Here is a 22,154-nt window from a genome sequence, read left to right as displayed (position 1 = left end):
CGTGTGAAGAATGGGTACAATAATATTACCTACTTTATGAAGTTGCTTTGAGGATTAAATGAGATCAAGTACTGTAAAGTAGTTAGCACATCATAACCATCAATTGCTTTTTATTAGTAGTAATACTGTTATTATTAGAGGTGTGATCAGCAGAGCATTGTGGGCACAGAGAACAAAGTAACTAATTCAGCCTGATGCAGCAAGAAAGACATTATTCTGATTCTCCCAAGTCAGACCAGACAATCTGCCCAGCAGGCCACCACAGTGAATTTTTACCCAGACAATAAAGGTCTTCATTCCCTCACATGTTTTAATTTGAAACTATTTCCTCCAACGACTCATAGTAGATCACTATTAACCTCATACAACAACTACCACCCAGTAAATTTTTAATAGCAATACATATTACCAATATGTGTCATGTACAATTACACATATCAATTCACAGTTTATTTATTTGCATTAGGAAGCTGTTCTTTGTATGCTTTGTGAGATCATCTTCCTTAGGTTCTCACAGTTTTAAAACCTTGGATTATTCAAACTCATGTATAAGTCACCAACTGAACATACTAGTTACTATGGAAACAAGGTCACTGTGTGACAGCTTGAGGTAAGTGGATTCCTGACACAGAATGAGGAGTGGACAGAAAGAAACAAAATTAGAGACATCTGTGCCTGTACCACCATCCTTCAGCCACGACAGCATGACAAGAACGTGGAACGCTGTCTACACTCAGCTCTATGGGCAAGTTGACATGGAATAGACAGAAGGACAGACTAAGGTTACTACCCACAAGGAACTGCTTTCCCCGGGTTCTAGAAGCAACACCTTGGATCATGTTTCATTTCGTTTACTTATAAGAAACATTCCCTCTCCTTTTACACTAGGAACATTCTTTCTGCCCGCCTCTTTCAGGTTCCTGCCTTAAAAACAGCAGTTAGTGAAAAGTATCCATCAAAAATTCTGCCCTGGCGCTATACACAATAGCCAAGACATGGAAAAACCGAAGTGCCCATCGGAAGATGACTGGATTAAGAAACTGTGGTACATTTATACAATGGAGTATTGCACAGCCATAAAGAAGAAAGAAATCTTACCATTTGCAACAACATGGATGGACCTAGAGAACATTATGTTAAGTGAAATAAGTCAGACAGACAAAGACAAATACCACATGATCTCACTTATATGTGGAATCTAAAGAAAACAATCAGTGAATGAACTAATCAGAAACAGTTTTGGAGACATAGAGGAACAACTGAGGGTTGCTAGATGGGGTGGGTGGGGATAAGGGGGAAGGTGAGGGGATTAGAAAACAGTCAGTAAAAGACAGCCTCTTCAATAAATGGTGCTGGGAGAATTGGATAGCCACGTGCAAAAGAATGAAACTGGACTGTTATCTGTCACCATGTACCAAAATTAATTCAAAATGGATCAAAGACTTAAGCATAAGACCTGACACAATAAACTGCATAGAAGAAAACATAGGTACTAAACTTATGGACCTTGGGTTCAAAGAGCATTTTATAAATTTCAGTCCAAAGGCAATAGAAGTAAAAGCTAAAATAAACAAATGGGACTACATGAAACTTAAAAGTTTCTGCACAGCAAAAGAAACCATCGACAAAATAAAGAGGCAACCGACTGAATGGGAGAAGATTTTTGCAAACAGTTCCTCAGATAAAGGTCTAATATCCAAAATATACAAGGAACTCATGAAAGTCAACAACAAAAAAACAAACAATCCAATTGAAAAATGGGCAGACTACCTGAAGAGACATTTCTCCAAAGAGGACATACAAATGGCAAATAGACATATGAAAAAATGCTCAACATCATTAATCATCAGATAAATGCAAATAAAAACCGCAATGAGATATCACCTCACCCCAGTCAGAATGGCTATCATCAACAAGACAAATAGTAACAAGTGTTGGAGAGGCTGTGGAGAAAAAGGAACCCTCATACACTGTTGGTGGGAATGCAGACTGGTGCAGCCGTTATGGAAGGCAGTGTGGAGGTCCCTCAATAAATTCCAAATAGAATTACCATATGACCCAGCAATCTCTCTCCTGGGTATCTAGCCAAAAAATCTGAAAACATTTATACATAAAGGCACGTGTGCTCCGATGTTCATTGCAGCTTTGTTTACGGTGGCCAAGACATGGAAACAACCAAAATGTCCTTCGATAGATGAATGGATAAAGAAGTTGTGGTATATATACACAATGGAATACTATTCGGCGTTAAGGAAAGATGATATAGGAACATTTGTGACAACATGAATCTTGAGAGTATAATGCTAAGCGAAATAAGTCAGACAGAAAAAGCAGAGAACCCTATGATTTCACTGATATGTGGTATATAAACTAAAAACAACAAAAGAACAAGACAAACAAATGAGAAACAAAAACTCATAGACACAGACAATAGTTTAGTGGTTACCAGAGGGTAAGGGGGATGGGGGGAGGGAGATGAGTGTAAGGGGGATCAAATATATGGTGATGGAAGGAGAACTGATTCTTGGTGGTGAACACACTATGGGATTTATAGATGATGTAATACAGAATTGTACACCTGAAATTATGTAATTTCATTAACAATTGTCACCCCAATAAATTTTAAAAAAATAAAAATAAAAATAAATAAAAAAGAAAAAAAAGAAAACAGTAACCACAAGATGGCCACGGGGTTTTGAAAATTAATTTGGGGAATGTAATCAATAATGTTGTAAAGATTTTGTAGGGCATCCGATGGATACTATTCTCATTAGGGAGACCACCTCAGGGATGATGTAGACGCCTGATCACTGCACTGTACACCTGAAGCTGAAGCTGAACAATAATGAATGTCAACTACAAGTTTGTATATTTGTATATATGTATATATGTATATATATGTATACATATATATACATATATACATATATATATATATATATATGCACTTACAAGAAGCAGAGTACAGCATTAGGGAAAGAGACAGTGGAAATGTAATGGTTGTGTGCAATGTCAGAGGGATAGTGGATGGGGGCAGGGGGGTTCACATAGTGTGAGGGATATAAATGATAAACATCTAAGTATTACTTTGTCTTGTGCACCTGAAACTAATTTAAAAAAAAGAAAAGGAAAAAAAAACTGGAAACAATCCAAATGTCCATCAACAAACAGATGGATAAACAAATTATGCTATATTCATATAATGGGTTATTTCTCAACAATGAAGAATGAACAACTGGTACATGGAATAACTTGGAAATTTTTCAAAACAATAGTACTTACTATTTAAAAGAAGCCAGATACAAATTTCTAAGAAATGCAAACTCTAGTGACAGAAAGGAAACCAGTGATTGCCTGGAGGTAGAAAGGTGTGAGAGAGAGGAATTATAAAAAAGCATGAGGAGAGTGGAGCATGTCAGACAAAGAGAGATGAAATGTGATTTCATTTATATGGGGAACCTAAAGAATAAAATAAACAAACAAAACAGAAACAAACTCATAAAACAAAAATCTGCCCTGGAACCTCACTGTAAGCACTGCTATCACAAGAGAGTACGATGGACTATGAGTTGGTGTCCCTCTTATGTGATTACAATCAGTGGTTCTCAAACCATGGTGCACAATAGAAACCCTAGAGGTCTGGTGTAACAGAGCACCAGCCACACCCCCAGGGTTTCTGCATCAGTAGGTCTGGGGTGCGGCACAAGAATTAGCATTTCTAACAAATGTGGGTGCCACATTTTCAGTAGCGTTGATACTAAAACTGAAAATCTAAAACTCTAAAGTCCTTAAAAATAAAGAATTATTTCTTGAAAGACAAAGGACATCATGTCATGGCAAAGGCAGCCTTTTAGACATTCCATGCAACCTTTGTATTTTGACCATTTTTACAGTTATACCAAAACTATGGTTCTCTCTACTTCAAAATGTTCTACAATAGCATCTGACCCCATTAAATTTTATCCATTCAAAATGGGGTCTTTTTCTTCTACTTCACCTGGTCTGACTACATGTTCCCTTTATCACTTTTCTCCATGGGTTGTCCTGACCCTTTATTTCCCTCACACAGGACTTCAATGGTTTAGCCCGCATCCTACTGAAGCATCTAAAACATTTTCCCACCACCTACCCCCCACCCCGACTTCTTTCCCTAGGGCTTGCTCACCTTGCAAAAGGAAAAAGTAGCCATAGGCTGTGACTGCATTGTATACCTAACACAGTGGGAGATTGTTCCTCATATATAGAGGGTGCCAAAAAAATGTATACACATTTTAAGATAACTTAAAATGTGTATACAATTTTTTGGCCCGCTAGTATATTAGGAATCCTTTTGAAAGTCCACGTTTAGAAATTACATTCAGGCATGTGAAAAATCTATGGTTACTGAACTCAACTAAAATTCTCAAATTAAAACCATACTAATTGCAACAGAAAAAAACTCATAGACACAGAGAATATTTTGATGGTCGCCAGCTAGGAGGGGGGGTTGGTGGGATAGATGAAAAAGGGAAACGGATTAAGAAGTACAAATTGGAGGACATCACCAATATGGGGGAACGAGAGTTGAGCCTCTGTAAATCTCCCCTAGAATTTACAACTAATCGAACAACTATAACTCCAATAAGGACTCCCTGCATAGCAGACAGGCAAGACGAAGAGGCCCACTGCTGAATTCACCTAAAGGTGGGTGAATCGCATGAGCCGGTGGGGGGGGGGGGAGAGGGAAGGGAGCAGTGCGGAAACAGAGCAGTGCACCTAGCTGTGCTCCAAGCTCACTGCATCCTAGAACTACCACACTGCATGACAGGGAAGACCTCGGACTGCTAGGGCTCAATTTATGGCCCCCAAGGCTGAGGGGGCAACATAAAACATGGCTAAACCCAATGCTCACAGCAGAGACCTTGGAGAAAAAACTGAGTGAAGAAGGCTGAAAACGGTGGTTTAAGCCCTCACTGCTGAGCAGAGAACAGAAGCCTTAGGTACTGAGACTAGCTGCCCCCTCCCTACCCTCCCAGAGTTCACGCCGCCCCCACCTGCCCGGAACAGGCTGAAAGCAGAACAGTAGCAGTGGCAGATCAAAAGAACAGAACATTTGCTGTTCTGAGAACTTTGGACCCCAGACACAGATTCGCAGCACAACTAGTTCCAGCAAAAAGGAGGGGGCTGTGGAAACAGGAAGGGCTGTGGTGGTGGTAGCTGCCACTGCTCTGGGCCACCTCTCACAACTCACCCCGCACCTGGCCCCAGCTCTCTGGGTGGATACATGCAGGAGTAAACAGAACTGCTGAAATATACAGGCTCTGAATCAGGTGCAGGAAGAGCTTTGGAACCTCAAAAGCTCTCCACATACCCACACAGACACTGTGCCCTGAGACATAGGTGACCTATTAACAGAGGAGAAGCCCATCTCCCAGGGAATCCCCCCACTGGGTAAGAAGCTGGAATACTGCAGAGAAAACATAGCACTACTTTGTGAGAGAGAAAAAAACGCTGCAGTCGGAGAGAAAATAAAACATTCTAACAACAAGTACTGGAAAACAACAGAAAGACATCTTCCTAACAACGTGTTCCAGAAGCCACTCCTATAGATGTCTAAGAAGAGAAATAATAAATCAGTAATTACCATGAATTACCCAGGCAACAAGACAGCTCAGAAAGAAAGTGAAACGTTTCCAGAAAAGGAAATTAAAGATATGGAAATACGTGACTTAAATGACAGAGAATTCAAGTTTGCAGTTCTGAAAAAACTCAATGAGATGCAAGAAAACACAGAAAGGCAGTTTAATGAACTCAGAAACACAATCAAAGAACAACATGAGCATTTTACGAAACAGATTGAAATTCTAAAAAAGAACCAACTAGAATTTAGGGAGATTAAGAACTCAGTAGAAAAAATTAAGAATGAAATAGCCATCTTAGATAGTAGAGTTGACCAGATGACCAGTTGACCAGGAGGAAAGAATCAGTGACGTTGAAGATAGAAACCTGGAAATTACACAGATGGAAGAAGAGACTTGAGACTTAAAAGAAATGAAAAAAACTCTACAAGAACTTTCTGACTCCAACAGAGAGAGCAATATAAGTATAATGGGCATACCAGAAGGAGAAGAAAGAGAGATGGGAACAGAGAATATATTCAAACAAATTGTCGATGAGAACTTCCCAAACTTGTGGACAGAACTGGATCCTCAAATCCAAAAAGCAAATAGGACACCTAATTACGTCAATCCCAAAAGGCCTTCTCCAAGGCACACTGTATTGAAGCTGTCTAAAATAAACGACAAAGAAAGAATCCTCAACACAGCCAAGGAAAAGAAGACGGTAACCTACAAAAGAAAGCCCATTAATTATCACCAGATTGAAATCAGCAGAAACTCTACAAGCCAGGAGGGAGTGGAATCAAATATTCGAACTACTGAAAGAGTGAAATTATGAGCCAAGAATAGTATATCCAGCAAAGATATCCTTTAGATATGAAGGAGGAATAAAGACCTTTCCAGACATACAGAAGCTGAGGGAATTTTCTAATACACGACCTGCACTACAAGAAATACTAAAGGAGGCTATTCGACCACGATCAACAGGGACAATTTGTGTCAACCAAAACATAAAAAGGGGGAGGGTAAAGGCGTGAACCAGAATATGGGAATGGAGAAAGTAAGTGTGCTGAAGAAAATGGAATACTCTAAATATCAAACTTTCTTTTACATAAACTTAAGGGTAAGAATGAAAAAATCCAGAACTGAAATATGTACTGTGATAAAAGAAAAAACAGAGGGAAACATCATAGAATACCACCACACGGAAATAACAGACAACAACAAAAAGGCAAGGAAACAATGGAGACACAGCCTTACCAGAAAACTAAAGATAGAATGACAGGAAATCCTCACATATCAATAATCACCCTAAACGTAAATGGACTGAACTCACCAATAAAAAGGCGCAGAGTAGCAGACTGGATCAAAAAACTAAACCCAACCATATGTTTTCTCCAAGAGACACATCTCAGCTACAAGGACAAGCATAGACTCAAAGTGAAAGGGTAGAAATTGACACTCCAAACAAATGGTATCCAGAGAAAATCAGGTGTAGCCATACCGATATCAGATGAAACAGACTTCAGGGTGAAAAAGGTAACAACACACAAAGATGGACATTTCATAATGGTAAAAGGCACTATACAACAAGAACACATAGCAGTCATCAATATTTATGCCCCCAATCAGGGAGCACCAAAATATACCAAGCAACTACTAACAGAACTAAAGGGAGAAATTGACCAAAACACAATTATACTATGGGACTTAAATACATCGACAGCTATGGATAGATCATCCAAACAGAAAATAAATAACGAAATAGCAGTCCTAAATGACACATTAGATGAAATGGACATCATTGACATGTATAGAGCACTTCATCCTAAAACGTCAGACTATACATTTTTTTCTAGTGTACATGGAACATTCTCAAGGATAGACTATACATTGGGACATAAAATCAGCCTCAGCAAATTTAAGAAGATTGAAATCATACCAAGCCTATTCTCTGAACACAAGGCTTTGAATTTGGATATTAACTGCAAAAAGAAAGCAGGAAAACACACAAATACATGGAGATTAAACAACATACTTTTAAAGAACGACCGGGTCAAAGAAGAAATTAGAGGAGACATCAGGACACATAGAAACAAATGACAATGAAAATGCATCCCACCAAAATTATTCGGATGGAGCAAAAGCTGATTTAAGAGGGAAATTTGTATCATTACAGGCCTACCTCAAGAGACAAGAAAAATCCCAAATAAATAACCTCATGTTACACCTTAAAGAACTAGAAAAAGAAGAAAAAATGAAACCCAAGGTCAGTAGAAGAAAGGAAATAACAAAAATCAGAGCAGAACTAAATAAAAAAAAAGACAGTAGAAAAAATTAATGTGACAAACAGCTGGTTCTTTGAAAAGATTAACAAAATTGACAAACCCATGGCTAGACTCCCTAAGACAAAAAGAGAGACGACACTAATTAACAAAATCAGAAATGAAAAAGGGGAAGTTATCACGGACACTACAGAAACACAAAAGTTCACCCAAGAATACTATGAAGAACTATATGCCACCAAATTCAATAACATAGAAGAAATGGACAAGCTTTTAGAAATATATAGCCTTCCAAGGCTGAACCATGAACAACTGGAAAATCTAAACAGACCGATCACCAGTAACAAAATTGAATCAGTCATCCAAAACCTTCCCAAAAGCAAAAGTCCGGGACCAGATGGCTTCACTGATGAATTCTACCAAACTATCAAAGAGGATCTAATACCAATCCTGCTCAAACTCTTCCATAAAATTGAAGAAGTGACAGTACTCCCAAACTCATTTTATGATGTCAACATTACCCTGATACCAAAACCTGGTAAGGATAACACAAAAAAAGAAAACTAGAGACCAATATCTCTGATGAATACAGATGCTAAAATCCTAAATAGAATTCATAATTAACGGTGAAAAACTGAAGCCCTATGCTCTACGTTCATGAACACAACATGGCTGTACCCTATCACCTTTGCTTTTCAACATAGTGTTGGAAGTCCTCGCCAGAGAAATCAAGAAAGAGAAAGAAACAAAAGGCATCCAAATTGGGAATGAACAAGTTAAATTGTCACTCTTTGCAGATGACATGATGCTATATATAGAAAATCCTAAAGATTCCACCAAAAAGCTATTAGAAACAATCAATGAAAACAGTAAAGTTGCTGGTACAAAAATCAACGTACAAAAGTCCATTGCATTCCTATATACTAACAATGAAATTTCAGAAAACGAAATACAAAAAACAATCCCTTTTGCAACTGCAGCAAAAAGAATAAAATACCTAGGAATAAACTTAACCAAGGATGTGAAAGACCTATGTGCTGAAAACTGTAAGACATTTTTTAAAGAAATTGAAGAAGACACAGAGAAATGGAAAGACATTCCATGCTCATGGATTGGAAGAATCAACATAGTTAAAATGGCCATATTATCCAAAGCAATATAAAGATTTAATGCAATCCCCATCAAAATCCCAATGGCATTTTTTAAAGAAATAGAACAAAAAAAATCATCAGATTTGTTTAGAACCACAAAAGACCCAGAATAGCCAAAGCCATCTTAAGAAAAAAGAACAATACTGGAGGTATCACATTCCCTGACTTTAGCTTGTACTACAGGGCTACAATAATCAAAACAGCATGGTATTGGCAGAAAAACAAGCACATAGACCAATGGAATAGAATTGAGAACCCAGAAACAAAACCACATAAACATGGACAATTTTTGACAAAGAAGCTAAAAACATACAATGGAGAAAAGACAGCCTCTTCAATAAATGGTGCTGGGAGAATAAGTTAGCCATTTGCAAAAGAATGAAACTGGACTGCTATCTGTCACCATGTACAAAAATTAACTCAAAACGGATCAAAGACTGAAGCATAAGACCTGACACAATAAACTGCATAGAAGAAAATATAGGTACTAAACTTATGGACCTTGGGTTCAAAGAGCATTTTATGAATTTGACTCCAAAGCAATGGAAGGAAAAGCTAAAATAAACGAATGGGTCTATATGAAACGTAAAAGCTTCTGCACAGCAAAAGAAACCATCGACAAAATAAAGAGGCAACCGACTGAATGGGAGAAGATTTTTGCAATCAGTGCCTCTGATAAGGGACTAATATCCAAAATATACAAGGAACTCATGAAACTCAACAACAAAAAAACAACCCAAAAGAACAATAGAAACAAATGAGAAACAAAAACTCATAGACAAAGACAATAGTTTAGTGGGTACCAGAGAGTAAGGGGGGTGGGGGGAGGGAGATGAGGGTAAGGGGGATCAAATATATGGTGATGGAAGGAGAACTGATTCTGGGTGGTGAACACACGTGATTTATAGATGATGTAATACAGAATTGTACACCTGAAATCTATGTAATTTTACTAACAATTGTCAACCCATAAATAAATTAAAAAGTGCAAATTTTCAGTTATAAAAATAACCACAGGGATGTAAAGCACAGCATAGAGAACATAGTCAATAATATTGTATTAGCTATGTACGGTATCAGATGGGATGATTACTTCGTGAGTTGTATAAATGTCTAATCACTATGTTGTACGCTTGAAAGTAATATAATATTGTATATCAACTGTAATTGAAAAAAACAACTGCATTAATGGCCAAATAACATTCTGAAAAACACTTATAAATCACTGAAACCTCTAATTCCAGGAGTAGGCAACCTACATCCTATGGGCCAAATACAGCAGGCCACCTATTTTTGTATGGTTTGTGAGCTAAAAATGCTTTTCCATTTTTAAATCAATGGATAAAAAGATCAAAACAATATTTTGTGATCGTAAGAATTATATGAAATTCAAATGTCACTGTCCATAAACAAAGTTTATTGGAACATAGTTACACATTTGTTTTTGGACTATCTATGACTGCTTTCACACTACAACAGCAGAATTGAGTGGCTATTACATAGGCCATATGGCCTGCAAACTCAAAAATATTTACTAGCTGATCCTTTAAGAAAAAGTTTGCTGACCCCTACTCTATACCATTTCCCAGGGACCAACTTGAGGAGATATATACACACACACACACACACACACACACACACACACACACACACACACACATAAATTAATCGCAACAGAAACAAACTCATATATATTGACTGCTTGGCAATCCCAGTGACTATTATGACTTTAGGTGCTTCCAGATGTCACTTATTAAAATAACCACTCAATGGCAAAGACGTGGAGTAAAGGGAACCCCTGTGCACTGTTGGTGGGAATGTAAATTGGTACAGGCACTATGGAAGACAGTATGGAGGTTCTTAAACATTTTTTAAAAAATACAACACATGATCCAGCAATCCCACTTCTGGGTATATATTTGAAGGAAATGCCATCATTGTCATAAAGAGATACCTGCACCCCTACGTTCATAGCAGCATTATTTGCAATAGCCAAGACATGGAAACAACCTAAGTGTCCACTGAAAGATGAATGGATAAAGAAAATGTGGTGTATATATACACAATTGAATGCTATTCAGCCATAAAAAAGAAATCCTTACATTTATGACAACATGGATGAAACTTAAGGGCATTGTGCTAAATGAATAAGTCAGACAGAGAAACTAGTACTGTATGATCTCACTTACATGTGGAGTCTAAAAAAGCCAAACTTATAGAAATAGACATCAGATGGGTGGTTGCCAGAGGCAGAGAGTGGGGGATGGAGGAATTAGATGAAGGTATTCAAAAGGTATAAACTTCCAGGTATAAGATAAATAAATTCTAGGATGCAATGTGCAACATGTTGGCTATAGTTAACAATACTGTACTATGTTATTTAAAAATTGCAAAGACAGTAAATCTTTATAAATTTTTCATCACAAGAAAAAACTGTAACTATGGGAGGTAATGGATGTTAACTAATCTTAGTGTGGTGATCATTTATATACATATGTGTGTGTGTGTGTGTGTATATATATATATACACACACATATATATATCAAGTCATTACATTACACACCTTAAACTTACACAATGTTATATGTCAATTATATCTCAGTTAAACTGGGAAAAATAAAATAAAGTAACCTTTCAAGTAAAAACCTATTAATACTTGCACATTGAACAACTTCATTTAAAAGCTATAACAACATGTCTATAGACTTGAAATTAGATGAGCTGAATGTCATTTATTTTGTCATGAGAACTGTATTATAAATCTTGACCACATCTGGGGAAGATTAGACCAAAATCATGGCTCCCTCAAGTACCTGTCTTTTTCCATGAATTTCCTGATGTTCTTCAGATGAGGACAAGGTTGGGGCAGGAGGCCTATACAAGAGCAGAGAGAATCCTCTTCAGAATCAAAGCCAGTATAAGGTGGAAATTTCCTTTCTACTTTTGGAGGAGGTGGAGCCTTGTATGAAATAGAGGTAAAGTTCTCTAGAACAAAACAAAAGCAAATGAAACATCAATATTTTTTTGTCCTGCTTATGGCTGTTTTGAAAAGTTTGTTATGTTTTCAAGATGAACATGGAGATCTTTGTAGACTATTTTAAACTCTTTCAAACAAAACACAGCAAAATCCTATGAGGGTAAGTTTCAATCATGTTTACAAAAACCACAGAACTCACTCAATAATCATCACTGGTTCAAAAGACAGAAAAAAAAAAAGAAACTGTCGAATAAGTAAACATTTATCTTTTGTCATCACATCCCATTTCTGAATATTTTTTGTTCGTCTCTGATTTTTCCAATGATATGAAAATTCAAACTTAGAACTTTGTACCACCCATTCCATATTTTAACCTGTACTTTACCCTTTTACTATCTTTAGTCAACAGTCACTAATCAAATTCCTTTCCAAACAGGAATGACTCCTGACTCTTTTGCCTTTATCATCCCTGTCCACTGTCCCCTCCTCCTATGGCCACTTTTGAAGACCTCTCCCTTTCCTTCAACTCAACTCTAGGCCATGGTACTTCACTATCTAGTTAAAAAACAAAAACAAAACTTTTTGTCACCGACCAGTGCTCCAGGTTGCTCTGCCCAAGAAAAGACTGCAATTGTACTAAAACGTGATGAAGCAAAAAAATGAAAATAAAACCAAAACCAAACAAACAAGAAAAACTTTTAAAATAGCCACAGCCTACTTTCTCAAAAGGAGTGTTAAGTGGTAAATACTGTTGGTTTTCTTTATTTACTTATCATCTGTGAGGAAGGAGAGATGGAGAGAGAGCTGCGGGCATACTTGTAATAGCCTATGAGCTTTTAGGTATTTATCTATGAGGCTGTACAATCTCTGAGAAGCAAGTGTGTTCTCCACAGCAAATAACACACTGACTGGATAGATTCAAATCACTTGTGTTTGTCCCACAAAAAATGGCAAAGCAGACTCCAGAATCTTTCCCAAGACAAAACAAAACAAAACAATACAACTCATGGAATCTAATTTCTACTTCTTCCCCAAGCCTGAGTATCCATAGGTATTGCTATTTGTGACTGAAAGGAATTCCAGAGTAGCAAAGATTTCCTTTTCTATTGTCAAAGTTCTAATAGATACCATGTTTCCCCGAAAATAAGACCTAGCTGGACCATCAGCTCTAATGCGTCTTTTGGAGCAAAAATTAATATAAGACCTGGTATATATTATATGTTATGTTATATTATTATACTATATTATACCCAGTCTTATATTATAGTAAAATAAGATCGGGTCTTATATTAATTTTTGCTCCAAAAGACACATTAGAGCTGATAGTCCAGCTAGGTCTTATTTTCGGGGAAACACGGTAGAAGAGTACAGACTTAATGTACACCTCTATAATTGAAAATGTGCGTCAATTTGTCATCCAAGGCAAACTAACTCTTAAAATTGAGGGGCTATTTTTTTCTACTGATTGTTCAAAAGGTTAAGGGTTTGAGGGTATTTCTTTAATATGAAAACATTTTCAACTTTCACATTTCCTTAGACTTCCTAACATCCTGTGTTTGAAATCCCCTCAAGCATAATCCCCCAATGAGTACTGTTCCATCCTAACAGAAACTGCTCACAGAAGACATACTGGCAAAGAGAACGCCATCAAATATTTCTCACTGGCTCAATGAAAGGGGGTGGCCAGGCTGCCAGAAGAGTAGTGACTCATGAGCCTCTCCTATTGCTATCTTTGTGGCAATTAAGAAGCAGCTTTGGTAATAAAGAGGAAAGTTCAAATCTTGGATTTAGGCAGAATTGCAGTAGACCCTATCACTGCTAACTGTTACATGAAACGCGTCACCAATTGGTACCTTCATTTCAGGGAGAGAATTATAAGGATGGCAGGGAGAACTCTGTGATTATTAGAAAATTGGGACATGATCTGTTTCTTCTAACAGGGTACATGTATGTACAACTCTACATACTCATCTGAGTAGTTTAACCAAAAGAGGACACATATTGAATCACAAACTAATTAAGAATGCATTCTACACTTCCCCCTAAAATTATACATTTCGTAACACAGTGTTGTTTTCTCAACTACATAATTTTTGCAACAGTTTTAAAGTGTTCCTCTGCACCCACAGTGCCATCTAGTGTATAAAAGCCGAGAAGTGTTCCATTCCATCATGTCTATTGTAACACCACATACATCTTTGAGGATAATCTAACTCAAGATATTTTTCTGGGTAATTGCTTATATTCACAAAGCTTTGGATTTGCACCTGCATAAGTTTCCTGTCTTTAGTTTTCCATCATCCCAGCACCCTGCATATTTCAAGTGTTAAAAAAAAATATTTAGTGAATAAATTTAAAAGTATACATTTTTGTACAAAGCACCTTCACAAATATCTTCTTAAACTGGCACTGCTGTATTCTGAGACACGTATCTTTCAAATAGTCTGATTCCTCTAATTCCAAGTGACTTGTGAAAATACATGTTGAATGTCTATCTACAATTATCTAGATTTCAACAAATTTCCGCGAGGTGATATATTTTTAAAAGGAGTCTTAAAGGAGACACAGTGATTTGCTATTCACCATCTCAGTTGGAAAGAATGCTGGGAAAAGCCTTCAATTACCTCAAAGTTTATCTTGTATGTTCTAGTAACCCAGATATGGACTCAAGTTTTGGGAGGCCCGAGGCTTATATAACTTTGGAAGAAGCTCTTGAAGACAAAGAATGCCAAATTATTGAGACAAAATTAGGCCCAAGGCTTTGGACTGGGGCCCCTGCAAAAGAAGAACCCTAAAGCTTAAACTTCATTAACTTTATGAACTTAAAGGTAAATCTACCTCTGCTTGTACCCAATACCCAAGCTGAATGATTATGATGGGATGTTCATTTCTGGGTCAAATAATTAGTGAATCACATAATTTTCTAGCTCTAACTAGAAAAATCCTTAGAACTCATCTAATCTTCAACACTCTTCACAAATTTGCCTCTTCTTCCCTCATAACCCTCTCTCTGCCTCACTACAATTTGGATATATGTTTTGGTCAAGCAGTTGGAATGGAAATCTAAATTATTTTCTTTTCACTGAATTCTTGCTTATACAGTGGATATATGTGAGTACTCTGGGGAATTCTCTTGTGCCAATTTGGTCTACCTTTCCTGGGGAGGCTCAGCCGGGTTTGTAGCTTCTCTCTTCCTAGATATCAATTGTATCCAAGTTAGTTCAGTTCAGAATGAAAACCAGTGACTTATTTAAATACCTACTAGGTGCAGGTCATTCTAGTAGACTTTGGAGCTCCAGAGTTGGGTAAGGAGTTTCTAGGCTGGAGGGGGAGCTGAGACCCACTGCATGTTACATGGTGTTATGAAGTTTGTAGAAGCAGGTGGGAGGAAAAAGAGGCAAATTTGTTAGGTCCATCGAGGTCATGTGGTGAGACTAGAAGTGAATTTCACCATCACTGTACCTTGGGATGGCTAATTTTCTCAAATGGTCGTTAAACATTCATCTTGGATGTCCTTCTTGCACCAAGAATTCAGAGATGGTTATAAATGACTCCACAAAATTAAAGGTGCTTTAAGTTTTTTGCTCATCCTTAATGTTAATACAGGCTAATAAATGTTCAAGGGCAATGGGAATGAATGGTGGTGTTACTGGTTTGGCGGTCCCAGGCACTAAGAATTGATAATAAGAAAGTCCACTCATAGACAAAGAAATAACAACCCAAGGAAGGAATTCTAGGTACAAACAGTTTACATTCAAATCCCTTCAGTGAAAGAAACACCTGCTGCTGGAGCCCCTGGAGCCTTTTCCAACCTTCATGCTACAGGAAAGTCCAACAGGCCTCCATCTGCCAGTCTTTCATCCACATGAAATAATGAGGGAGTGACATGCGATAGCCTGACAGGCAAGCCTGGGCCAGTGGGATGGCCAAGCCGCCTAGTGGGGGAGTCACACCGGACTGTTCTGTGGAAGAATTCTATGGAATCATCTTTTCCTTAGAACCTTAAATGCATGAAAGAATCTCATCTTTTTAGGAGTCAGATTGGTTTTAAAGGGGGGTACAGATATTTCTTAGAATTCTATCAAGCCCTGTGCTTCTATATAAATAGAAAGCTTACTCATGTGCCTTTCTTGGGACTGCAGCCAACTCCTTCTCTTAGTCCGTCTGCCATTTTTTTCTCCCACAAAATATGTTGGGGAATCATTAAAAGAAGGTACTAAAGCACCAAGGTTATATACTGCATTAGAAATCTCCCCCTGGCTTCCTCTTAGGGTGGACCCTAGTTGTGTTGTGGGCACTTGTCAGCTTCTTCCTATGTCATTGCACAGTGGATACACTACGTATTCTACTGACCACAATTATTCACAAGAGAGAATTGTGACTATAATTATTGGCGGGACTCTGTCCTGGTTAGGGCATCAAAAATACCAAAATATAATGTATAGGATTTGGTCAGTCTTATGAATTTTAGAACTACATGAATTATATATAAAATTAAAATATCAGAAGTAACTATCTAAGTAACATTAAGTATATTAATTTAACCTTACCAAAAAGTTAAGGAAAGCAAATGTAAAGATTATCAGAGAGTATTTATTCACTCCCCGCCTACCCTATATCATTGATATAATTTCTAGTCATTAGCTGCATTAATTACACTGTTGTTACTCAAGAACTGTTGTGTAATAATAGTGTCTGTTAAATGGGATATTTTAACATATGTTATGAGAAATACAAAAAGTTAGCATGACTGTAAAATGCATCACAATTTTGCATTTGCATAATTTTCTTTTTAAATGCATAATGCTTATGTTATATTAGCTCTGGAGGCACAAACTACTTTTTTCTACAAAATACAGTAAGTCTATAGAGTGAACAAAAGAAGTGAGACGAAAGGAAGCATTAGGACTCAGCTGAAAAGAACCATAGGTCATGTGAAGCTGATACATTTGCCGAGTGCACCAGTGAATTCACGCTGCCTCTCCAAGACCCCTGCAAACCCATTAAGAGACGAACAATGAACCATGTCTCTCCAGTACTACATTCATTTTCCCAAACACAGCCTTTAGTCTCAAAATCAAGCTGAGAGACAAACATCAACCAAATGTTGGACTTTATGTTTAAGGGATCATGTGATGTTTTAGAACCTCCACCATATCGTTTATGTCAAGGTAATCTGTCAGTAGGACACAAATAAGTATTTTTGTGACTCATCTTTTATATGCTTCTTTTTTCAAATTTTCAAGTCTGTACTAAAGACTTATTGATTCTAAATACGCATCTACATTTTTAAAGATCAAATTCTCCTCGCAGTGATCTAAGGCTCACTAGCAGCTTCTTCTCAGCAGCCACCACCTGCACATTCCCAGCTGCCTCTGTCAGAGTCCCCAAAACAAATATGCTCAACTGTGTCCACTAAAGACGACCAATGATAGAAAATAAGAAGTGGCCACTAATATGGCCCCATAAGTCCCACAGATTGGTACTAACCTGGCAGGAAGATGCAGTGGAACAAATTCTCTTAATGAGTGAAACTCTCTTAAAAGAGTGAAACTGAAAGGTTGTTTTTTTTATTCCAACCTCTGGGTGCATTTGACGTGCTTTCTATCACACAGTAAAGGTTCCCAGGAGGCCAGGAACACTACACAATGGGGATACCAAGGCACAAAGCAGGCCTCCTCTCATCCTAGAGAAAAAGCATCTTGTTTTTTAGGAAGCTGTGGTTGCTTCTGGCTTCCACCTCATCCCTGCGGGAAGTGCATTAACATGACTATTCAGTGGAGAAGTAAGCATCCCCTACTCCAGCTCCAAACTCCAATCTAGCAGGTTGGCAACTCTCACTGCCCCTACTTAGCCTAGCACCGGCGCTGTGTGTCAGGAGCCTGGGTTAGAAGGCCCAGGAATCGGGCAGAAATGGCTGGCAGGTTTAACAAATAAGGGGCTTCTTTCCCCTCCTCCCTTGCCCCCCGTTTTTTAAAGCCATAGTTTCTCAGTCTAGTTGTGTAGGACACAGCTCCCTGGCCCATGCTGGTATTATGAACCTTGGCCACCCCTGGCTGAGGCAGTCTGTTGCTGGTTGTCGGTCGGCCGCTCACAGCAGCTCTCGCCGGCTGCCGGCCACTCATGCTGGCCACTGGCCGCTCACGGCATCACACAGCAGCTCACACTGACTTCCGGCTGCTCACTGCAGCCCAGCTCCAGGGAGAGCCATTGTACACAGTCTTAGCTGTAGAGGGCGCAGCTCACTGGCCATGTGGGAATTGACCCAGCGGCCTTAAGCGTTAGGAACACGGCGCTCCAACTGCCTGAGCCACCCGGCCACCCCTGGGTTTGTTTCTCTGGCTTCATATCAGATCTTCCACCTGCTCCTACGACCCTCATAACACCATGTAACATGCAGTGGGTCTCAGCTCCCCTTCCAGCCTAAAAACTCCTTACCTAACTCTGGAGCTCCAAAGTCTACTAGAATGACCTGCACCTAGTAGGTGTTTAAATAAGTCACTGGTTTTCATTCTGAACTGAACTTAACCTGAATGCAATTGATATCTAGGAAGAGAGAAGCTACAAACCCGGCTGAGCCTCCCTAGAAAAGGTAGACCAAATTGGCACAATTCCCCAGAGAACTCACATATATCCACTGTATAAGCAAGAATTCAGTGAAAAGAAAATAATTTAGATTTCCATTCCAACTGCTTGACCAAAACATGTACCCAAATTGTAGTGAGGCAGAGGGTTATGAGGGAAAACGGAAGCCTCTGGCACCTGGCAAACAAGCTTGAATCTTGGCTCACCCTTTATTCGCTGCATGACCTTCAACAAGTTAGCCCATTTTAAGCTTCAGTTTCTTCACCTCTAAAATGGGCATAATGGGCCTACCCTTCTTGAATTGTTGTTAGGAAGAAATAAGACAACAAATGCCTGGCAGATAGTAAATGCTCAATAAATGGTAGCTCTAATGGTAGCTATTATGAGCTAAGCATTTGAAACTCAAAAGTAAAAATGTTAACTAGGGAACAAAGATTCTAAGTTTCAATATTATTTTCTAATTGACAGACATATCACTTACCAATTCCATATTTATTCTTATAATAAGTCTTTGTAAATTCATCACAGTCACAAAAGAGCACTTTCCTTCCCCACACATTGATGGTGGTTCCTAAGGACAGGTCACTATCTTTGTAAAACTCTTGTTCTAATTTTCCTAGCTAATAAAAAAGGAACACAGTGTTGACACCACAGACCCTCCAAAGACCTAACCCTTTCCAAAGCAAAAAAGAAATTTTTGAAAAAACAACAAACCTCAATTATATCATTTATAACCAAATTTTAAAAATCAAATTAAAAGACAACCAGTTGATATTAACATTTTAAAACATTCTTTTAGCAATGTACTGCTACCCAATAGCAATATAATTCATATATTTACATATGCACTTAAGCATGTTTATTATTGATAAATAGCAATGCAATACATACATTTATATATTCATCAATTTTATTCACAGCCTCACAAGAATATGTAACTTATTCCAAATTTCAGATTCCAGGGACATCACATTGGAAACAGTAGTAAAACATGAGGTTCCTCACCTTGTATTTATCCAACAGGTAGCCATGCACTTAGTTCACTGCCAGGCCACCATACATATCGAGAACTATTTGATCCGCTATCTCGCCTGGTTGATAGACTCCAGGTGGGCCATACTGGAAAACAAAAGCAAAACAAGATGTGGTGGATGGCCTCTAAACACAAAGATGGCCCTGTTGAGGGGCTCAAGAGGGAAATATGCATTATATGGCATTATATGGTTCTTCTCTGCCACCCACAGGGAAGATAAGACAACTTACGCCATACACCTTTCCCTGTACTTCCTCACCTGCTGCAGGCTGGTCTATACTCCACCCATCTGTTAAGGCCCTGATAAAGCCCCATCTTTCCCCATCCGATTGGCCTGTACACAGTCCAAACCTCCACAGCACCTACCACAGGATTAAACCACTTTTTTGTGGTTCTCTAATTGCTTCACCAGCAGTCATCTTTTTCCTCTTCACTCAACTACAAACAACCCTGAAGAAGAAACCATGCCTTGCCTACTTTACTCCACTTAGCACCCTGCCTGATCCTGAGCTCAGGAGGCATTTGCTGGCTGAGAGAAGTAGTATGGTGAAGTGGCAAGAACAACAGAGTGTGGTCAGCCTCCAACAGAAACTGTGGCCTGGAACAAGCCAGGGCACTCCTCAGTTCCATATGCACTAGAGGTAGTCCAAGCAGTTGCATGAGCTGCAGGAAATACTTCAACTTATAAATTGACAGTGATCAGTTTATCACATACAGATGAGAAATCTGAATCATCTCTGATACATGTGACATAAAATGTTAAGTTCAAACATGTGCATTTATAATGTGTGGGGCGTAAATAAGCCATGTAACATCGAAAAACAGGACATTTGGATGCAAACTCTCTTTACCACTTACTAGCTACAGGACTTGGGGCCAGGAATCTACTCAGAACTTGAGTTTTGTCATCTATAGTAACAACAGTACTTATTCCTTGCTTTCTCAAAAGATATTGAGAGTATCTTTTGGGGAACTGTGTTTGGGGAACAAATTTTTGGGGAACACCCACAACTATTGTGTCTCTCCCCCATGAAAATGTAAGCTCCTCAAAGCAGGACTTAACCCATTTTCTTTCTCACTATAATCCCAAAGCTGACACACAGTTGACACTCAATAAATATTTGTTGAATGAATGAATAAATGAAGCAATTGATGAAAAGGTACATTGCAAAGTTCAGATGTGTCATTTTATATTCAGCCTATTTTTCAAAGCCATTCTAAAAACAGGCTTCCCTGGTACCTTCTGGCCACCTGCTGTGCATACCCCAGAGCTCCCTCTGTGACAAATCCTGCCTACCTCCCCCAGCTATCCCCTCCCAGCAACACAGCAGGGCTTCTGGAGGTGGGCTCAGAGAATCTGGGAGAGCCTCCTGTATAGACCACATAACCAGCAGTTGTTTACATCAGAAATGAGAGTTTCAGTAACCCCTTCTGTAGCACTAAAAATTAAGTTAAAAAATACTTGATCCAAGTAAGAAATAAAACATTACATGGAAATGTGAAAAAGCTTTTATATTTTTGTGTGTCCTTATAACTGTTTATAGGTCCTTTGATAGTGTTATTTGCTATGTTCTTATTCTATTTTTATAGTTACCTCAGGATGGAGGCTGTGTTAAATGCATTTTAGAGATAAGAAAATACACTCAGAGAGGTTAAGAGGACTCAGAGAGGACTTGCCCAAGATGATCCAGCTATGCAGTGCAGAACCGCAAGTCTAACCCAGGTCTTCTGTCTCTGTCATTTATGGCTGTACCCAAGTTACATTAGCTCTCAAATTGCCATAAATATGTATAGAAATCAATCTGACAACTCCTTTTTAATAGTAAATAAAATGCAAAAGCTGTCACTGCCGCTAGCTAGTGGCTAGCTGGTGACTGGTGGCTACTCTCATTAGAGTCACTCCTGTGCGTATGCATGTATGTTTGTGTGTGCACACTCAGAACCCAAACCAACATCATGGAATCTCCTCAGTAATCTACAGAGGCCAGAGGCCAGTGCCCAATCCAAGGCTGTGAGTCACTGCTAGAGTCAGTTACCTTCATAAGACTGATTGTGAACTCAATGATAAATAGATGCTTTCTCTTGCATTTGACTTTTTTCCTTTACTTGCCTTAAGCCCAGAATATTCCAACTCCAATTTCTCATATGCTCTGTATTACTTTCAAAGATATATATTAATAAAAGGCACAAAATGAAAGTCTTCTAAACACTTGCACTAATATATGGTAACTGTCATCACATAGTCATAATACTTAACATTCCAGTAAGTTACTAGAGTCTTTCAGACTACAAGCAAACTGTGAAAATGGTTCTCTGTATACTGCTCACCTTGGGCAGCTTTCTCCTCTGGAGGAAAAATGGCATACCATCCCGGCCTGAGCTGTGTGGTAGCAATTCTTTGATTTCGATAGTATCACCAGACAGAAAGTAATGCAAGATGAGCTCTCTATGGTTGCCGAACAATGAGGCTGAATCGTCCCACAGGCAGAAGAAATGCAAAACCTTCCTATCATATTCAAGGAACT

General features: G+C 38.5%; 1 protein-coding gene across 1 annotated transcript in view; it reads right to left on the bottom strand.

Annotated features, from left to right (window-relative positions):
* EFHC2 (EF-hand domain containing 2) overlaps positions 1–22,154 on the bottom strand; it is a gene marked incomplete at its 5' end in the record, with an annotated part of 271,873 nt that overhangs the window by 129,245 nt on the left and 120,474 nt on the right. Inside the window, 5 exon segments of the mRNA XM_081043040.1 lie at positions 11,848–12,019; positions 19,078–19,216; positions 19,602–19,631; positions 19,635–19,715; positions 21,958–22,152. Coding sequence (XP_080899166.1) covers positions 11,848–12,019; positions 19,078–19,216; positions 19,602–19,631; positions 19,635–19,715; positions 21,958–22,152 — 617 coding nt within the window.

Source organism: Rhinolophus hipposideros (genome assembly GCF_964194185.1).
Source record: "Rhinolophus hipposideros genome assembly, chromosome: X".
NCBI lineage: Eukaryota > Metazoa > Chordata > Mammalia > Chiroptera > Rhinolophidae > Rhinolophus > Rhinolophus hipposideros.
Note: the sequence above shows the minus strand (reverse complement) of the source record. Positions and strands in the feature narration are given on the sequence as shown.